The sequence below is a fragment of the Geotrypetes seraphini genome, chromosome 4, assembly GCF_902459505.1.
Source record: "Geotrypetes seraphini chromosome 4, aGeoSer1.1, whole genome shotgun sequence".
Lineage (NCBI taxonomy): Eukaryota > Metazoa > Chordata > Amphibia > Gymnophiona > Dermophiidae > Geotrypetes > Geotrypetes seraphini.
In genome coordinates this window covers 65,517,469-65,534,455 of record NC_047087.1, presented here as the reverse complement: position 1 = coordinate 65,534,455, position 16,987 = coordinate 65,517,469, and the positions used below count along the sequence as shown (strand labels likewise).

Sequence of the window (16,987 nt, the reverse complement as noted above, 5' to 3'; positions counted from 1 at the left end):
AAGAGAGATGACAGTCTGGTCCTTTGGTCTCCGAATGCGTGTGTAGCAATGCAGTTTCTAAACACATTAAAGTCACCGTTCCAGTGGGTATGAAGGGGGCATTGCCTCCCCTATCAGTGCTATGGTTGCTAGTGCTAAATTTAAGTTTGTGTGTTGGGGGGGGGGTGTTAAATATCAAAGTCCATGCTAAATTTTAATTTCTGATACTTAACATTTCAGATGCTGAGAGAGCTTGGTCTGAATGATCTGGTGGACAGGTTGAGCTGCTACACTCCATGATGCTTTCTTAAATATTCTCAGGGAACATTACTGCACATTCTGACAGTGAAGGAGGTAAGCTTTGGTTGTTTCTCCTACTCTGTGGAATAGGTTTTTTTGTTTGGTAGAGATCATGCTTAAGCAGAATTATTGTGTACAGAGGAGGAAAGTGAAAGTGTGGTTCTGTATAATTGTACTGTGTGTAATTACAGGTTGATGTGTGCTGAGATACTGATGGAGAGGGGTAATAGGAGATGGGTGGGGTAAGGTGGCAGCATTTGCTTTGTCATGTTATGAAACTTGTTTTTGCCCTGATAGTTTTTGTATCTTAATATATCCTATTATAAGATTGTATGCTGCTTTTGAGCAGAGCCTTTGCAATTTAGGAACGCGCTATGTACAGCTTTAAAATGTGGTTTTTATTTCCAAAGTTTGCAGTACCTAGGAGGGAATTATTTGGCAGTACATAGAACTATCATGATGTGTTTAGTACTAGTACTTAAGTATATGTAGTGTTGTACAGAAGTAGTAAGGTTCACTACCTTTTGTCATTCTTCCTATTCATCGAGAATAAATCAAAACAACTTCACCATTAGATTAACATAAAATAATTAAAATTATTAATTTTTATTTATCTTTTCGTGACATCTTGTTACAGTGTTGTACAGAGGCATATAATGAACAGTCTCTGCTCCTTGGGGAGTTTATAACATAGACATACAGAAATCTGTTCTTTAGAAAACACTATTCTACACTTGTTTATACAGCTTGAAATTTGTTCAGCTTAGGGGGTACTTGGCTTTAACTGAGTACTCCTGAGTTCCTGTCAGCAGAGATTTTGAAATAGACATTTTATTAAACAGTTAACTAACTTGGCAACATACAACATTATAAAATGCTATGCTCAAACTTAAACATAACATAAGAACATAAGAAATGCCTCTGCTGGGTCAGACCCGAGGTCCATCATGCCCAGCAGTCTGCTCACGTGGTGGCCCAACAGGTCCCGGACCTGTGTAGTAATCTTCTATCTATACCCCTCTATCCCCATTTCCAGTGGGAATTTATCCAATCCTTTCTTGAACCCCAGTACCGTACTCTGCCCTATTACGTCCTCTGGAAGCGCATTCTAGGTGTCCACCACACGTTGGGTAAAGAAGAACTTCCTAGCATTTGTTTTGAATCTGTCTCCTATCAGCTTTTCCGAATGCCCTCTTGTTCTTTTGTTATTAGAAAGTTTGAAGAATCTGTCCCTCTTTACTCTCTCTATGTCCTTCATGATCTTATAAGTCTCTATCATATCTCCTCTAAGTCTCCTCTTCTCCAGGGAAAAGAGACCCAGCTTCTCCAATCTCTCAGAATATGACAGGTTTTCCATACCTTTTATCAGACGTGTCGCTCTTCTCTGTAATGGTTATGAGTATTTTAACAACACACTAACTCCCAGGACTAGAGCACAGCCTTATCTGTGAAAAGGCTGCATTGTAAATATTACACTGGGACTAAAACATCAATTTGTTATTTAGGAGACAAAAAAACAAACAGGACTGCTACAAGATCTCTACACAAAAGCTACATGCTAGCAGAATACCGCATTTTCATCACATGGTCAAAACAAGGTAGACTGTCAACAAATATGAAACAAGGGGCCTCAAAATGGTGATGCGAAGGAGGAAAAATGATGTGGAAACATCAAGAAGTCAGACTCTGCATATACTAGAGAAATAGATATTAACATGCAAGATATAAGAGATGTTCAGCCTAATGTATTCCTCTTTGTTGCACATTTCCAAAAGCTAATGAAGGGAAACCTGATATACTCAAATATAAATTGAGATTTTGGGCCCAAAAAAGGCCCAAGAATGGGGGAGTCTGTTTATATTCAAGTCCCCCCCTTCTGTCATACACCGGGAACCCCCTCTCCCCCCCCCGGAGAACCTGGGAGCTGGCAGGCCTTGAGCATGTGCAGAAGCTCAAGGCCCTACATTGGCCCAGCATGGAGGATCACTAGCAGCTTGTTCAGTGTGGGTAAGTGCGATGTTGGAGGGAGGGGGGTCCCGGTGTATGACAGTGTCGGTCATCTTAGGGGAGGAGGGACAGCAGCATGACAATGGTCTTTGGGGAGGGAGATGGACACTAGTGTCATGGTCTTTGGGGAGGGGGGGGACACTAGTGCCATATCATCGTGGGGGGGGAAACTAGTGCCATGTCATCGTTGGGGGGGGGGAATAAGGAATTAGGACACTAGCGCTGTTCATAGTGTGGTGGTAGAGGGCAGAGGGTGGGACAGAAGCATGCCATTGGTCATCCGGAAGTAGGACATTAGTGCCCGTTATAGGGGCTGTGGTGGAGAATGGAAGTGGCAGTCTTTTTGGGGGAACAGCAACACAGCAATGGTCATGGTGGTGGGGAAAAGTAGGAAAAGGAGTGGGACTGGACAATGGACCTACAACTCACACACCAAAGCCAATGGTCCAAACCTTAGCCAACAAAATGTCATGTAGCTGTTTATTAGTATCCATAAATGAACAGTCTAAACACAACACAGTACTGTGTTAATCATGAGAAAATGCCTATATCAGGGGTAATTAAAACAATTTTAAAATATGTATGTAAAAAAACTACTAACACATATAAACATAGTAACAAAAAGTTAAAAAAACAATGGCAACATCAACAGCAATCACAGGGCCAATCTGAGGAGCTGAGTACTATTCACAAGAGGTGACTGTGTAAAAAAAAAAAAAAAGAACATATATAAAAAGAAAATAAATAAGACATACGTAAAAAGAGGTATGACAACCTGTCAAAACATAAAGAGAACATTGCGCATAATACATATATGCATAATACATAATACATATATGCAAACACAATTTGACAGTGATATGTACTATCTAAACGAAACAAGAATGAGGCAATAACATAAACAAGCTTTAAAGGAATATCTGTGTATATATTCCTAAACTCCCAAAAAGATGGTAAATGCCACTGTTAGAGAGAGACAAAACAGCAGTGGCATAAAATAGTTCAGAGAACCAAATATCCAACCGTTCATAAAAGGGACATATTATGGCAACTAACATGTGCAATACTGCAAAGACCACAAGGGAAAAAAGTGGAAATAAAATACCAAACTATTTCAATATTAAATCAGGGTGAACTGGTTTATAACGAGAAAAAGTTCTTTACGTGAACATATGTATCTACCAGTTGCTCACTTTGACAAACCCAAAATGTTAAAATAGGACAGAGGAAATGGAGAGAAAAAAAAAGCAGCACAGACGGTCATTGGGAAAGATGGATGGGGAGGACACTAGTGCTGGTCATTGGAGGGGGGGGAGGAGGTGTGAAGGACAGAAGCATCAGTGTTGGGGAAAGGAAAAGACAGCAGCATCAGTCATTGGGAGAGAAGAAGGAAGGACAACAGTTAATAAATGTGCTAAAACTTATGACTAAGGACTTCTAGTCTTTGTAGATGCCTCGGTGACCCAAATGTCTTACCTCAGTTAATATTCAAGTTAACTGTTTTTTGGGGGGAAGGCTACCTTGGTTTATATTCAGGTTTATATGATAAATTGGTCAGACTTAAGTTTGTAAGGACTTGGCACAGGTTGTGTTCAGGACTTGGCACAGGTTGTGTTCAGTACTACTGCCAGGATCAGGAGTCCAAAATTCTGATACAATACAATCGAAAATACAGTGCTATGCAGGCTTAAAATGGAAAGATCTCTTAGGCTTCTGCAGGTGACATCATGGTTGCTACAGTTATCTGGGTCTCGTCGCATCTGAGTAGGTAAAACCGACGTTTCTTCACACCATGAAGAAAGCCGTAGCATGATGGCTGAAACATCGGTTCTGCTTACTCAGATGTGGTGAGACCCCGACAACTGCAACAAGGAAAGAAGTGAATCGCCAGCTTGAGCCTCTAGCCATGCTTTTGCACGTTTTGGGGTCCCGGTTCTTTTTCCTTTGTGCATTTCCAAAAGCCGACACATTCTAATTAATACTAAAATAAAATAATTTTTTCTCAAATATTTCCTAATGTGGCTAGAAAAACCTCGATTGAAGTAAAGATCATTTCTTCTGTTGAAATTAAGGGCACTTATGGTGGGAGCTTCTTTTTTTTAATGGTCTCCTGCAAGTGTCTGATAAAACTCAATCTGTTTGCCAATACAGTAAAACCTTGGATTACAAGTAACTTGGTTTGGAAGTGTTTTGCAAGTCAAGCAAAACATTTTATTAAATTTTAACTTGATATACAAGCAATGTCTTGCAAAAAAAAGTACATACAGTATACACACATCACAACCGAGCCGATGGTTCTCTCTCTGATGCTGCAAGGGTGTAGTGGCTGTTCTCAATGAGCGAGGTCTTGCAAGACGAGTACGTATAGTATTTTGTATTAAAGTTTTTGGGTTGTGGAACGAATCATCTGAGTTTCCATTATTTCCTATGGAGAAATTCACTTTGATATACGAGTGCTTTGGATTACAAGCATGCTTCTGAAACAAATTATGCTCGCAAACCAAGATTTTACTGTATTTATGTCCATTTGCAGTTAGAGAGATTCTTCATTGAGAAGGAAGTAGATTCAGTTAGTATAAGGGCTTAATGTTAATGATATCAGCAGTGGTAATAATTTTTCTTTCTTTTTGTTTGAAATTTTATGATCTTCCATAATGTGGGTTTGGCAGTTGCAAATATACTTAGTAATACAGTGGAACCTTGGTTTACGAGCATAATTCGTAAACCAATTTACTCGTATATCAAAGCGAGTTTCGCCATAGAAAGTAAGGGAAACTTGCTTGATTCGTTGACCGCAGGCAGTGAGTAAGAGGGAGCTGGCCACGGGCAGCATAAAACAGTCAGGTGGGAGCGCTGGTATGTTTATTGCAGAGGGGGAGGCTGGCTTAAGGTGTTGTTTGTAAACAAGAGAGGGCAGGCCACCCAGCCTCATCCAACTGCCATGATGAAGGGATGGCACGTTGACAAGGAGGTCAGAGAGCAGATGCGTGCAGAGAGAGGCATGGCATGGAGGGAGGGAGACAACAAAGTTAAGGGGAATGATTTTATTTTCAATTTACAGATTGAATTGGGCCAATTTTGAGAATTTACATCTGCTGTCTATATTTTACACTGCTTAGGAAGAAATTCATTTGTTTCTATTTCTCTGGGGTTGTACTGCATGCAGAGTCTTGCATCTTAGGGTTTGTTTGTATATTTTAGTTCTTTTAGGGCTCCTTTTATCAAGGTGCGCTAGCGGGGTTAGCGCGTCGGACATTTCATCACGCGCTAATCCCTGCGGCAAACCAAAAAACTAACGCCTCGTCAATGGAGGCGTTAGCGACTAGCGCGGCAGGCGGTTTAATGCGCGGTAACCCACTACCGCAGCTTGATAAAAGGACCCCTTAGTTTTTGGTCCAATATTTGGTCCTCATTTACTAACCTATCCATCCCCGAAACCAATAAGCTAATCTCAAAGCTAGCCTTACGAAGCAGCCCCCTGGACAATTGTCCTCTATACCTTCTTTCAGCAGCTCCACAATCATATCACCAACTGGCTATCAACCTGTTAAATAGTTCCTTGAATCAAGGGCACCTACCCAAAGAAATAGAAAAAATAGCCTTATCCCAGGACAAACAGGCAGCCTATTCTCACATATGGGTGACGTCATTGACGAAGCCTGGATGCGGACGCCTCACAAGCAGACTTGCTTGAAGAAACTAGAAGTTTCGAGTCGACCACGCATGCATGAGTGTCTTCCCGCCCAGTGCAGGGCGTGTCTCCTCAGTTCTCAGTTTTCCGCGGAGCAGAGAAGTCAGTCTTTGACTCTCTGCGTTCAATTTCATTACTTCATGCCTTCTCTGAACTGCGGTTTGTATTTTTTTCCTCACGAATCGCTGTTTTTATTTTATTTTATTTCTGGTTAAAAAAAAAATTTTTTTTTCATCTTCCGTCCATTTGCTGGGACAGGCCGCTCGGCTGCAGCCCGAGGGCTTCGATCTTGTGGCGGCTATTTTTCCTTCTATGTCCCGGCCTGTCACGGGCTTCAAGAAATGTAGCAAGTGTCAGCGTGCGATTTCTGTTAAGGACCCACACTGTCTCAAGTGCCTTGGGCCGAAACATCACCCGAAGTCGTGCCTATGCTGTGCTATGCTTCAGCCTCGAGCCTTCAACCGTCATTGTATTTTGGTGGATAAGCTCTTCGAGATGGATTCTTCCTCTGATCCCTCGACTTCAAAGGTGACCTCGGCCTCGACTTCGATCGAGGCCCCAAATGCTTCTATTGCTTCCACCTCGAGCCTCATCAGACCTTCGTCGTTTGCAGCGGCTCTCTCTTCGACATCTGCTGTATCTTCCCCTGTTTTCTCAGGTCAGATAGCTCAGCAGACAGTTCCAGTGGTAGTGATTAAAGTGCCTAAGACTTCCACTCCAGCCAGAGCAGGTGGTCTGGTTTCAGACGCAGATCCATCCTTGCCGGCTTCTTTCGAGACCATGTTGAAGAAGCAATTTATTCAATTCCTTACTAATATGGGACCGAAGCTTCTTCCTCTCATCCAGCCTGGGCATTCAGCAGACTCCCACGAGGTTGAGCCGCTTCCCCTGCCTCAGTCTGAGCTTACACACTCTTTGCAGGGAGCAGAGTCTCTGCGAGTGTCTGGTCTGGCATCCAAGCACGTAAAGCAAGGAGCAGAATCTTTTCAAGTGCCTCGGCAGGAATCCTCACACTCTATACAAGGAGCAAAGTCTTTGGGAGTGCATTGAGGTTCCTCCATCAAGCCTCTGGAGCTTCACTCTACAGCCTCCAGTCCTATCCATTCTTTGATAGCATCGGCTGCTTCTGTCTCCGAGGTGAAGTCTCCTCGATCTTCGAGATCTACTTCCAGGCACAGTTCTCATCGATGATTGAGGCCTTCATTGAGGCATCCTTCCAGGCATGGTTCTTCTTCTAAAGAACGACCTTCTTCAACTAAGCCTCGCTTTACCCCTACTTTGACTAGACCACCGACTCCTCGTTCGAGGTCTCCAATGCCGAACCTCGAAGATGCAGCGGTTTCGATTGCTTCGTCCAAGTCTCCATATTCTTTTGATGCCTTTTTTCCTGCCGAAGCTTCATCTTCGACCCAGGTTGCCTCGACGACCTCGAGTCCTTCTCGAGGCAAAGCACTGGCAGATCAGCTATCTTTCTTCTCTTTTCTTCGTCAGATGGCTGTGGACTTGGATCTTCAGTTAGATACTGGCTCCAAATACTCTAAAGAGTACCTGGAAATCATGTATCTTCCTCAACCTCCGGCAGAGTCACTTAAGCTTCCTCTTCATAAGCTTTTGAATCAGACTTTTGGTCGATGCCTGGAGACACCTTATACCATACCAGCTGTTCCAGGAAAATTGGACTCTAGGTATAAAACTGCATCGCAAGGGGTTTGACAACTCGCAGTTATATCATCAATCCCTGCTTGTCGAGTCTTCCTTGAAGAGGTCCCATCCTTCCAAGGTTTATGCCACCGTTCCCCCTGGACGGGAAGGGAAAACTATGGACAAATTCGGTTGTCGCATCTATCAAAATGCCATGATGTCCTCTAAAGTCCTCAATTATAATTTTCATTTTATTACTTATTTTGAGTTTCTCATTTCTCTATTACCAAAGTTCTTGATTTATTTGGATACTCAAAAGCACTTTGAATTTCAAGAAGTCCTTGCTTCTTTATCTCAGCTCCAATTACATCTCCTCCAGTCATCCTATGATGCTTTCGAGTTGTCTGCCCGGGCAGCTGCTTGCTCTTTAGCTATGCGTCGCCTTGCCTGGCTTCGTACCATTGACATGGACCCTAATCTTCAGAACAGCTTAGCTAATATTCCTTGTGAGGGCAATGACTTCTTTGATGAATCTATTGAGGCAGCCACCAAGAAATTGTCTAACCATGAAAAATCCTTTGCTTCTATTGTCAGACCTAAGCCAAAGCCAGCTCTTGCCAAACCTGCACGCCCTGCTCCTATCTATCAACGGAGTTTTGCTCCGAAGACGGCTCCTTACAATCGCCCTCCTCTTAAAAAGCAGCAGCCTCCGAAGCAACAAAAACCTCAACCTTCTGCTGCTCCTAAGGCTACTCAGCTTTTTTGACTGTTTAAAACAGAGCATAACCTCCACTGTTCTGACTCTGTCTTCTTTTCCCCCTATAGGAGGTCGTCTCCATCATTTTTATCACCGATGGATGACTATTACATCCGACCTTTGGGTACTCACCATCATCAGGGAAGGATACTCTCTTCATTTCACTCAAGTTCCACCAGAGCTTTCAAGAGAGTATCCTTCCAATCCTTCCCAGACTGCCCTTCTTCTTCAGGAAGCTCAAGCTCTGCTTCATCTCCATGCCATTGAACTAGTTCCCTTGGAACAGCAGAACAGGGGTTTGTACTCCCGTTACTTCCTTGTTCCGAAGAAGACGGGCGATCTGCGGCCCATTCTGGATCTCAGGGCTCTCAACAAATTTCTAGTCAGAGAAAAGTTTCAAATGTTGTCCCTGGCTTCTTCCCTTTATCCCCTTCTCGAGCAGAACGACTGGTTATGCTCTCTGGACCTCAAGGAGGTCTATACTCATATTCCCATTCATCCAGCCTCCCATCAATATCTCAGATTTTGGGTGGGGAATTTGCATTATCAATACAGAGTACTACCTTTCGGCCTGGCCTTGTCTCCCAGAGTGTTCACTAAGTGCCTGGTAGTGGTAGCAGCAGTTCTAAGGAATCATGGTCTTCAGGTTTTTCCCTATCTAGACGACTGGCTCATCAAAGATTCAACATCTCAAGGGGTTATTGTAGTGACCCAATGGACTACCTGGTTCCTACAAAGTTTGGGATTCGAAATCAACTTTCCCAAATCTCAACTTCAGCCCTCACAGAATCTACAATTCATTGGAGCTGTTCTGGACACTGTCCAACTCAGAGCATTCCTCCCACAACAACGACTGGAAGCTCTGCTTCAACTCTGTCATACAGTGTCTTCCCGCTCTACCATCTCAGCGAGACACCTGATGGTACTCCTAGGTCACATGGCCTCCACTGTACACATGACTCCTTTTGCCAGACTTCACCTCAGAATTCCTCAGTGGACCCTGGCATCTCAATGGACGCAGGTTTGCGATCCTCTTTTTCGACACATAACAGTCACTCCTTCATTGAAGCAGTCTCTCCGTTTGTGGGTGCTCTCTTCCAATCTTTCCAGAGGCTTGCTTTTCCAAACGCCCCCCCATCAGAAGGTCCTCACGACAGACTCTTTGACCTACGCTTGGAGCGCTCATCTCAATGGTCTCCGTACTCAAGGCCTCTGGACCAGTACGGATCGTCAGTGTCATATCAATCTGTTGGAACTCAGAGCGATCCTTAAAGCTCTCAACGCTTTTCAATATCTTCTTCACGACCAAGTAGTCCTCATTCGGACGGACAACCAAGTCGCCATGTATTATGTCAACAAACAGGGAGGGACGGGATCTGCCTCCCTCTGTCAAGAAGCTCTGAAGGTTTGGGACTGGACAATCCGCCACAACACCTTCCTCAAAGCTGTCTACATTCAAGGGGCGAAGAATTGCTTGGCGGACAACTTGAGTCGTCTTCTGCAACCTCACGAATGGACACTCCATTCCTCGCCTTTTCATCACATTTTTTCACAGTGGGGAATGCCTCAGATAGACCTCTTTGCAGCTCCTCACAACTACAAACTGCCTCAGTTCTGCTCCAGGATATACTCTCCTCATCGCCTCGAGGCAGATACTTTTCTTCTGGAATGGACAAATCTCTTCCTATATGCATTCCATCCATTTCCTCTCATTCTCAAGACTCTGGTCAAGTTGAAGAACGATCATGCCACCATGATCCTGATTGCTCCTCAGTGGCTGAGACAACCTTGGTACTCCCTTCTACTTCATCTCAGCAGCAGGAAGCCATACCTTCTACCAGTTTTTCCTTCTCTGCTTACACAGAGTCAAGGATCTCTGCTTCATCCCAACCTGCAGTCTCTACATCTGACAGCTTGGTACCTCTCAACATAACCCCTCTTCAGTTTTTTCAATCTGTACGAGATGTTTTAGAAGCTTCTAGGAAGCTTACCACTAGACAATGCTATCACCAAAAATGGACTAGATTTTCTACGTGGTGTTTTTCTCATCATAAGGAGCCTCAGCATTCCTCCTTATCTTTTGCACTTATCCAATTCTGGCCTCAAGTCTACATCTATCCGAGTCCATCTCAGTGCAATTGCGGCTTTCCATCAGCCTTTGAAGGGAAACCCCTCTCTGCTCATCCGGTGGTTTCCAGATTCATGAAAGGACTTTTCAATGTCAAACCTCCTCTCAAACCGCCTCCTGTGGTTTGGGACCTCAATGTTGTCCTTTCTCAATTGATGCAGCCTCCATTTGAACCAATTGATAAGGCTCATCTGAAGTATCTCACTTGGAAAGTGGTGTTTCTCATAGCCCTCACTTCTGCTCGACGAGTCAGTGAGCTGCAAGCTTTAGTTGCTGATCCACCTTTCACTGTGTTCCATCATGACAAGGTGGTTCTTCATACTCATCCTAAATTTCTTCCTATAGTGGTCTCGGAATTTCATCTCAACCAATCCATTGTTCTTCCAGTGTTTTTTCCAAAGCCTCATTCTCATCCCGGAGAAGTTGCTCTTCATACTCTGGACTGTAAACGTGCTTTGGCCTTCTATTTGGAATGCACCAAACCACACAGAACTGCTCCTCAACTTTTTGTCTCCTTCGATCCAAACAAGTTGGGACATCCTATCTCTAAGCGTACTATCTCCAACTGGATGGCTGCTTGTATCTCATTCTGCTATACTCAGGCTGGATTACCCCTACACAGTAGAGTCACAGCCCATAAAGTCAGAGCAATGGCAGCTTCAGAAGCTTTCCTCAGATTTACACCTATTGAGGAAATTGGTCCTTGGTTCATACTTTCACTTCTCACTATTGTCTGGATACTTTCTCCAGATGGGATGGACAGTTTGGCCAAACAGTATTACAAAATTTATTCTCCTAAATTGCCAACACTCCCACAATCCCATTCTGGTTAGCTTGGAGGTCACCCATATGTGAGAATAGGCTGCCTGCATGTCCTGGGATAAAGCACAGTTACTTACTGTAACAGGTGTTATCCAGGACAGCAGGCAGCTATTCTCGCAACCCACCCACCTCCCCTGGTTGGCTTCTCTGCTAGCTATTTGAACTGAGGAGACGCGCCCTGCGCTGGGCGGGAAGGCACTCGCGCATGCACGGTGCGATCGACTTGAAACTTCTAGTTTCTTCAAGCAAGTCTGCCTGTGAGGCGTCCGCATCCGGGCTCCGTCGATGACGTCATCCATATGTGAGAATAGCTGCCTGCTGTCCCTGGATAACACCTGTTACGGTAAGTAACTATTGTTTAACCCCTGTACCTAAAACAGCCCAAGCAGACCTCTCCATAGCATCTAACTACAGACCGATTGCTAGCATTCCGATCCTCACTAAAATCCTTGAGTCCCATGTCAGCAAGCAGCTAACCTCTTACATAGAGCAACACTCCTGCCTTCATACATCCCAATACGGCTTCCGAAAAAAGCACAGCATCGAGCTCCTCATCATCGCTCTAATCATTAAAATCAAACAATTGCTAAGTTTGGGTCATCGGGCAATATTACTCCAATTTGATATCTCTGCAGCCTTTGACTCAGTCGACCACCAATTACTCCTAACCAAACTCTCGGAAATCGGTATAACAGGAACTGTACTGAATTGGTTTGCCAACTTCCTACAAAATCATGAATATGTAGTCAAAAGGCAAGAATCGTGCTCCAATCCTTGGAAGGCGTTCTGTGGCGTCCCACAAGGCTCCCTATTATCCTCAATCATGTTCAATTTATTCATGAGTTTGCTTTGTCACATCAAAATAGAAGATGAAACGGTACTATCACATGCCGACGACATCCTCCTCCTCATTCCCATAACTAATAACCATCCTAATATTGCCAAAAAAAATCTCAAACAATATAGACAAAATTCAAACCTGGGCAACAAACAACAAGCTGAAACTGAACGCCACTAAGACCAAAGCCATTGGTTTCCGCACCGCACAACAGAATGCCGTACCTCACTCTTCCATCAGGTATTACTCTCATAATGGAAAAATCCACCAAGGTACTAGGCTGCATCTTAGACGACACTCTCACAGTGGAAACAAAATATCTATCCTTCGGAAAAAGACCATCTATACTGTGTGTTAACTGCAACTCACAAGATCATATTTCCACCCACACCACTATGCTCTGATCGTTCAGATGATGGTCCTACCTCAACTGGACTATTGCAACTCCGCCTACCTTGGCATCAATACTTCTCTCATCCACAAACTACAACTCATCCAGAACACAGCAGTTGGACTAATCTACAAATTAAAGAAATTTGACTCAATCACAACCTTCATCAGGCAATTACATTGGCTCCCAATATCATCCCGAATAATTTTCAAATCGTCTTGTATCTTATACGGAAGCTCAGCAGCCCCTCTCATCCGATTATTCTCTGTTTGGTCGACATAAAAAAGAATCCTTAAAAGAATCCAACTAAATCTACCGTCCACAAAAAACCTCCACTATAAGCAAATTTTCTACTCTATGCTAACTTATCTGAGTGTAAAAACCAGCAATGACCTAGCAGAAGTTATCGGGATAGAGACAAACTACGCTACATTCAGAAAAAACCTGAAGACTCACCTCTTTGACATTTAACAGTCTTAGGGCTCCTTTTATCAAGGTGCGCTACGGGGGTTCACGCGTTGGACATTTCATCACGCGCTAACCCCGTGGCACACCAAAAAACTAATGCCTCGTCAATGGAGGCATTAGTGACTAGTGCGGCAAGCGGTTGAACGCGTGGTATTCTGCGCGTTAACCGCCTATTGCAGTTTGATAAAAGGAGCCCTTAGTTTCTGTATAACTCTCCATGCTTCTGAGTCCCCTCTCTTATTTCTCCATACCCCCCTTCCCTACTTCTTTCCCCCTTCCTCCTTGATCTGTCGCCTTGAGCCTGCTTAGATATGTGCTTAGGAAGATTAGATTAGATAGATTAGGTTCTGGTAGCCTTGAATGTTGAGAAGCATACAGTGTGCTTTGTGTAGTTTAATTTTGTGGTTAACCATTATGTGGTGTTAATAAGATTATATTGTGTGTATATATGAAAAATGAATGGAAAAAATAGTGTTACAATTAGTGGGGTGGAGATGGGTGGGGTCTGGCCCACAACTTAGCCCAGTGCTCTTCAACCGCGGTGCCAATCCACAAAATAATTCTTTTATTTCTGCCGATCCATAGGTGTATAAAGGTTGAAGAACACTGATTAATGAAAAGTGAGGTCTGGTGCTCAAAAAGAAATTCAAACCTGATTGAAGTAAAATACTGGTAATGAGTAATTATGCTGAAAAACATATGTTTGAGACAATCGACACTCAGGGCTCCTTTTACGAAGGTGTGCTAGCGTTTTTAGCGCACACACGATTAGCGTGTGCTATAGTGCGCGCTAGCTGAAAAACTACCGCCTGCTTAAAAGGAGGCGGTAGCGGCTAGCGCGCGTGGCATTTTAGCGCGCGCAAAAACCGCTAGCGCACCTTTTGTAAAAGGAGCCCTCAAAGAACCAGAATTAACAAATATATAAAACATTGCAGATCCAATAAAACCTGGAATGCAGTGCAACAGTACTCTATCAAATATAGAAACCCATAACAGTGAATGGTACTTGGTAAATTATTAAGAACTCTCTCTGACTTAAATGTGAACAGTGCAGGAAATATTTGAATAAAGTGAAAATGCATGGCAATCCTAAAAACTTCCTTGCCTGATTATACACAAACATTGCGGGAAGATATAACATAAGAATGAAGTAATGAGCAACCAAATTTGAGCTGAGATATGAGGAATGCCAATTGCGTCTGATGAAAACTACCATGCCGATTAGGCATCTGATAAGGCATGAGTTGAACCTAAGAGCACTACTGCTTGCCATGTGGGTGAAGTTGTAAATTAAACATGACAGGTCAGGAACATAAATGAAACAGTTGTTTGTTGTATTTCTGTGGCATTACCTTATATGTATTACATATGTATTACCTTGCGGAACACATGAATTGTCAGCTTTGATGTTTTCATATGTTCTTATATTTGGACATTTTATTTCAATAAATTTTTAATTGACCAACTTTTCCTGTCGCATCCAGAGATTATTGTTCCACATGTTTTTTTGTCTTGGATCTACCAGTTTGTCTGTGGAACATAGGTCCCTCTTTTTGGTTGCGACTGTTTTTTGTTTATCCCAGTTCTGTAAGAACTGAGAAATGAGCTCCTTGTCTAGAGCCCAACTAGATGGACGTTAAATTCTTCTCACTCATGAGAACTATTCAAGTATTAAAAAAAAAACAAAAAAAATAGGCGCAATTGGGGAGGATGGTGGGAAACAGTACATCCTATAGAAGTTTGATGCCAAAATATTGAACCTAGGCCAGAGAGAAATGGAATCGGATGTTTTAGAATATGTTAATTTCTACTTGTTAATTTTGTGTTGTCTAAAAAAGTTCTGTCAAATATAAAATCTAACATTGTAGCTGTAATATTTAATGATTTTGTTCCCAACTTCTCTTTGCTTGCAAACCAAATTAATGGAATTATTGCAGTAATATGCTAATATTAGGCACTGCAAAATCATACACATTCAGTCCAAGAATTTCATTAGAAAACTTAGGAAGTACACTTCTCCCTCTAAATTCATGGGTTTAGGACTCATGACTTTGGTTATTCGTGAGTTTCTAAACACTGACCCACCCCCACCTCCCGGACCTCTTCACACCATACCTGGTGGCATAGCGGTGAAGTGGGGCAGAAGTGATCTTCATATGCTCCTGCCCTGTGCTGTGACCCGCAATTGTAAGTTGTAAAGGCCATGAAAATTACGAGTTCCTTTCCTCTTTTTAAATGGCTGACTCTGATCCACTGTTGTCTCCCCTCCTGCCTCCCGGACCTCTCCATACCTTACCTGGTGGTCTAGCGGTGAAGCGGGGCAGGAGTGATCTTCCTACACTCCTGCTCCGTTCAGTGCCGTCAACAAAAATGTCTGCCGTGAGTGCCCGCTGTAGTCTTGTGAGACTATGGGAACTCACGGCAGTCATTTTTGTTGATGGCTTTGCACGGGGCAGGAGAATAGGAAGATCGCTCCTGCCCCACTTCATCATTAGACCACCAGGTAAGGTGTGGAGAGGTCCAGGAGGCAGGGATGGGTCGGTCAGCCCTAAAAGTTATTCACGATTTTTCCATATTCGTGGGCCAGCTCTGCCCCTAACACCCGCGAATATGGAGGGAGAAGTATATTGCTCACTCTACTGCCAAGAGGTGGTGGTGTCTTCACTCTGCCTGATTCTGGAAGTAACATTGCTTGAGGATACATTAACCTTCCACTTTTGGTCATTGACCTGCAAATCTTTCAGATGTTAGTCTGTGCTGCATTTTCCCCCCTCCACCACTGTCTTTCCCATCTACACTGTTTGTCTCCCCCTCAACTCAGTGTGTCTGTTCCTACATCTTCTTTTGTTTGTACCCTACCCCCTTTCTTCCACATTTAATGAGCTTGCAAATGGGTTACTGAAGTTGCTTGTTATGGTAATATGAAGATGTGAACAAGGAACTAGGTCATGTGATTAAAAACAAAAATATGTATTAATGCGTAGGCTGAAAATAATTATATCTATGGAGGAAGAAAATAAAAAAAAATCCTTACCCTAACTTTAGTAGAGCAGTGTAGCAACAACAGATAGTAAAATGATTTATTTTGGAGACTTGAAAGGTGTTTTTTTCCCCCCAATTTTTTAGATTTTTGGTTTCTGTGGAGGTATGCTTTTGTTAAGCATAAAAATATTTAGAATACATTTTATTCACAGGTTTACTTGCTGTAAAGCTCTTCGCTAGTGTAGTTGTCCAACTGTCCTTTGTAAACATTCATTGGGCAGAGTGCTAGTTTCTATACCCTTCAGCATTTCAGTTTCTTCATTAAATGCTGTATTTTAAAATTAACTTTAACTCTTTTCTTTTAAGGTATAATAAAAAAAATTAAAAGACATACTCATGGCATTTTTGGTGCAAAATGTCTGGAAGTGAACGGAATAATGTGGTTTTTGCATACGAGTCTTCTGTGCACAGTATCAATGTGTTACTGAGTCTTAATGACCAGAGAAAGCAAGACCTCTTGTGTGATGTCACAGTCCTAGTGGAAGATCAGAGATTTCGAGCACATCGGTGTGTGCTTGCAGCCTGTAGTGACTATTTCCTTACTCGAATTGTAAACCAGCATGATGCAGACTTGGTCATAACGCTGCCTGAAGAGGTGAGTCTTCCCCAGAATTTGTTTGTTAATTTGATTGCACATTACTTGCCTTTCTTTGGTGCACTCCAAGACAGTATGTAAGTAGAAAGCATAATATTGTAAAGTGCAGTGTAGAGAATGACATGGGGAAAAAATCTGTCCCCGTCACCGCACCGTCCCCGGCCCACCATCCTCTGCACCGCCCCGTCACTGCCGTTCCCTTCACCGCCCCGTCACCGCCATCCCTTTCACCGCCCCGTCACCGCCATCCCATTCACCGCCCGTCACCATCCCCGCTGCATCCATATAAGCCTTAGTACTGTAATATTTAGCTTATTCCTTTCTTATA

General features: G+C 43.1%; 1 protein-coding gene across 3 annotated transcripts in view; it reads left to right on the top strand.

The window, feature by feature from the left end:
* BACH1 (BTB domain and CNC homolog 1) overlaps positions 1-16,987 on the top strand; it is a 45,330-nt gene that overhangs the window by 568 nt on the left and 27,775 nt on the right. For 2 of the 3 annotated variants that reach the window (XM_033941919.1, XM_033941920.1), the window contains exons 2-3: positions 220-333; positions 16,371-16,659. In XM_033941919.1, coding sequence (XP_033797810.1) covers positions 16,420-16,659 — 240 coding nt within the window. In that variant the 5' untranslated portion in view covers positions 220-333; positions 16,371-16,419. Of the gene's footprint in view, positions 1-59; positions 84-219; positions 334-16,370; positions 16,660-16,987 lie in introns of those variants that run through there. The other variant, XM_033941921.1, reaches the window with a different exon arrangement.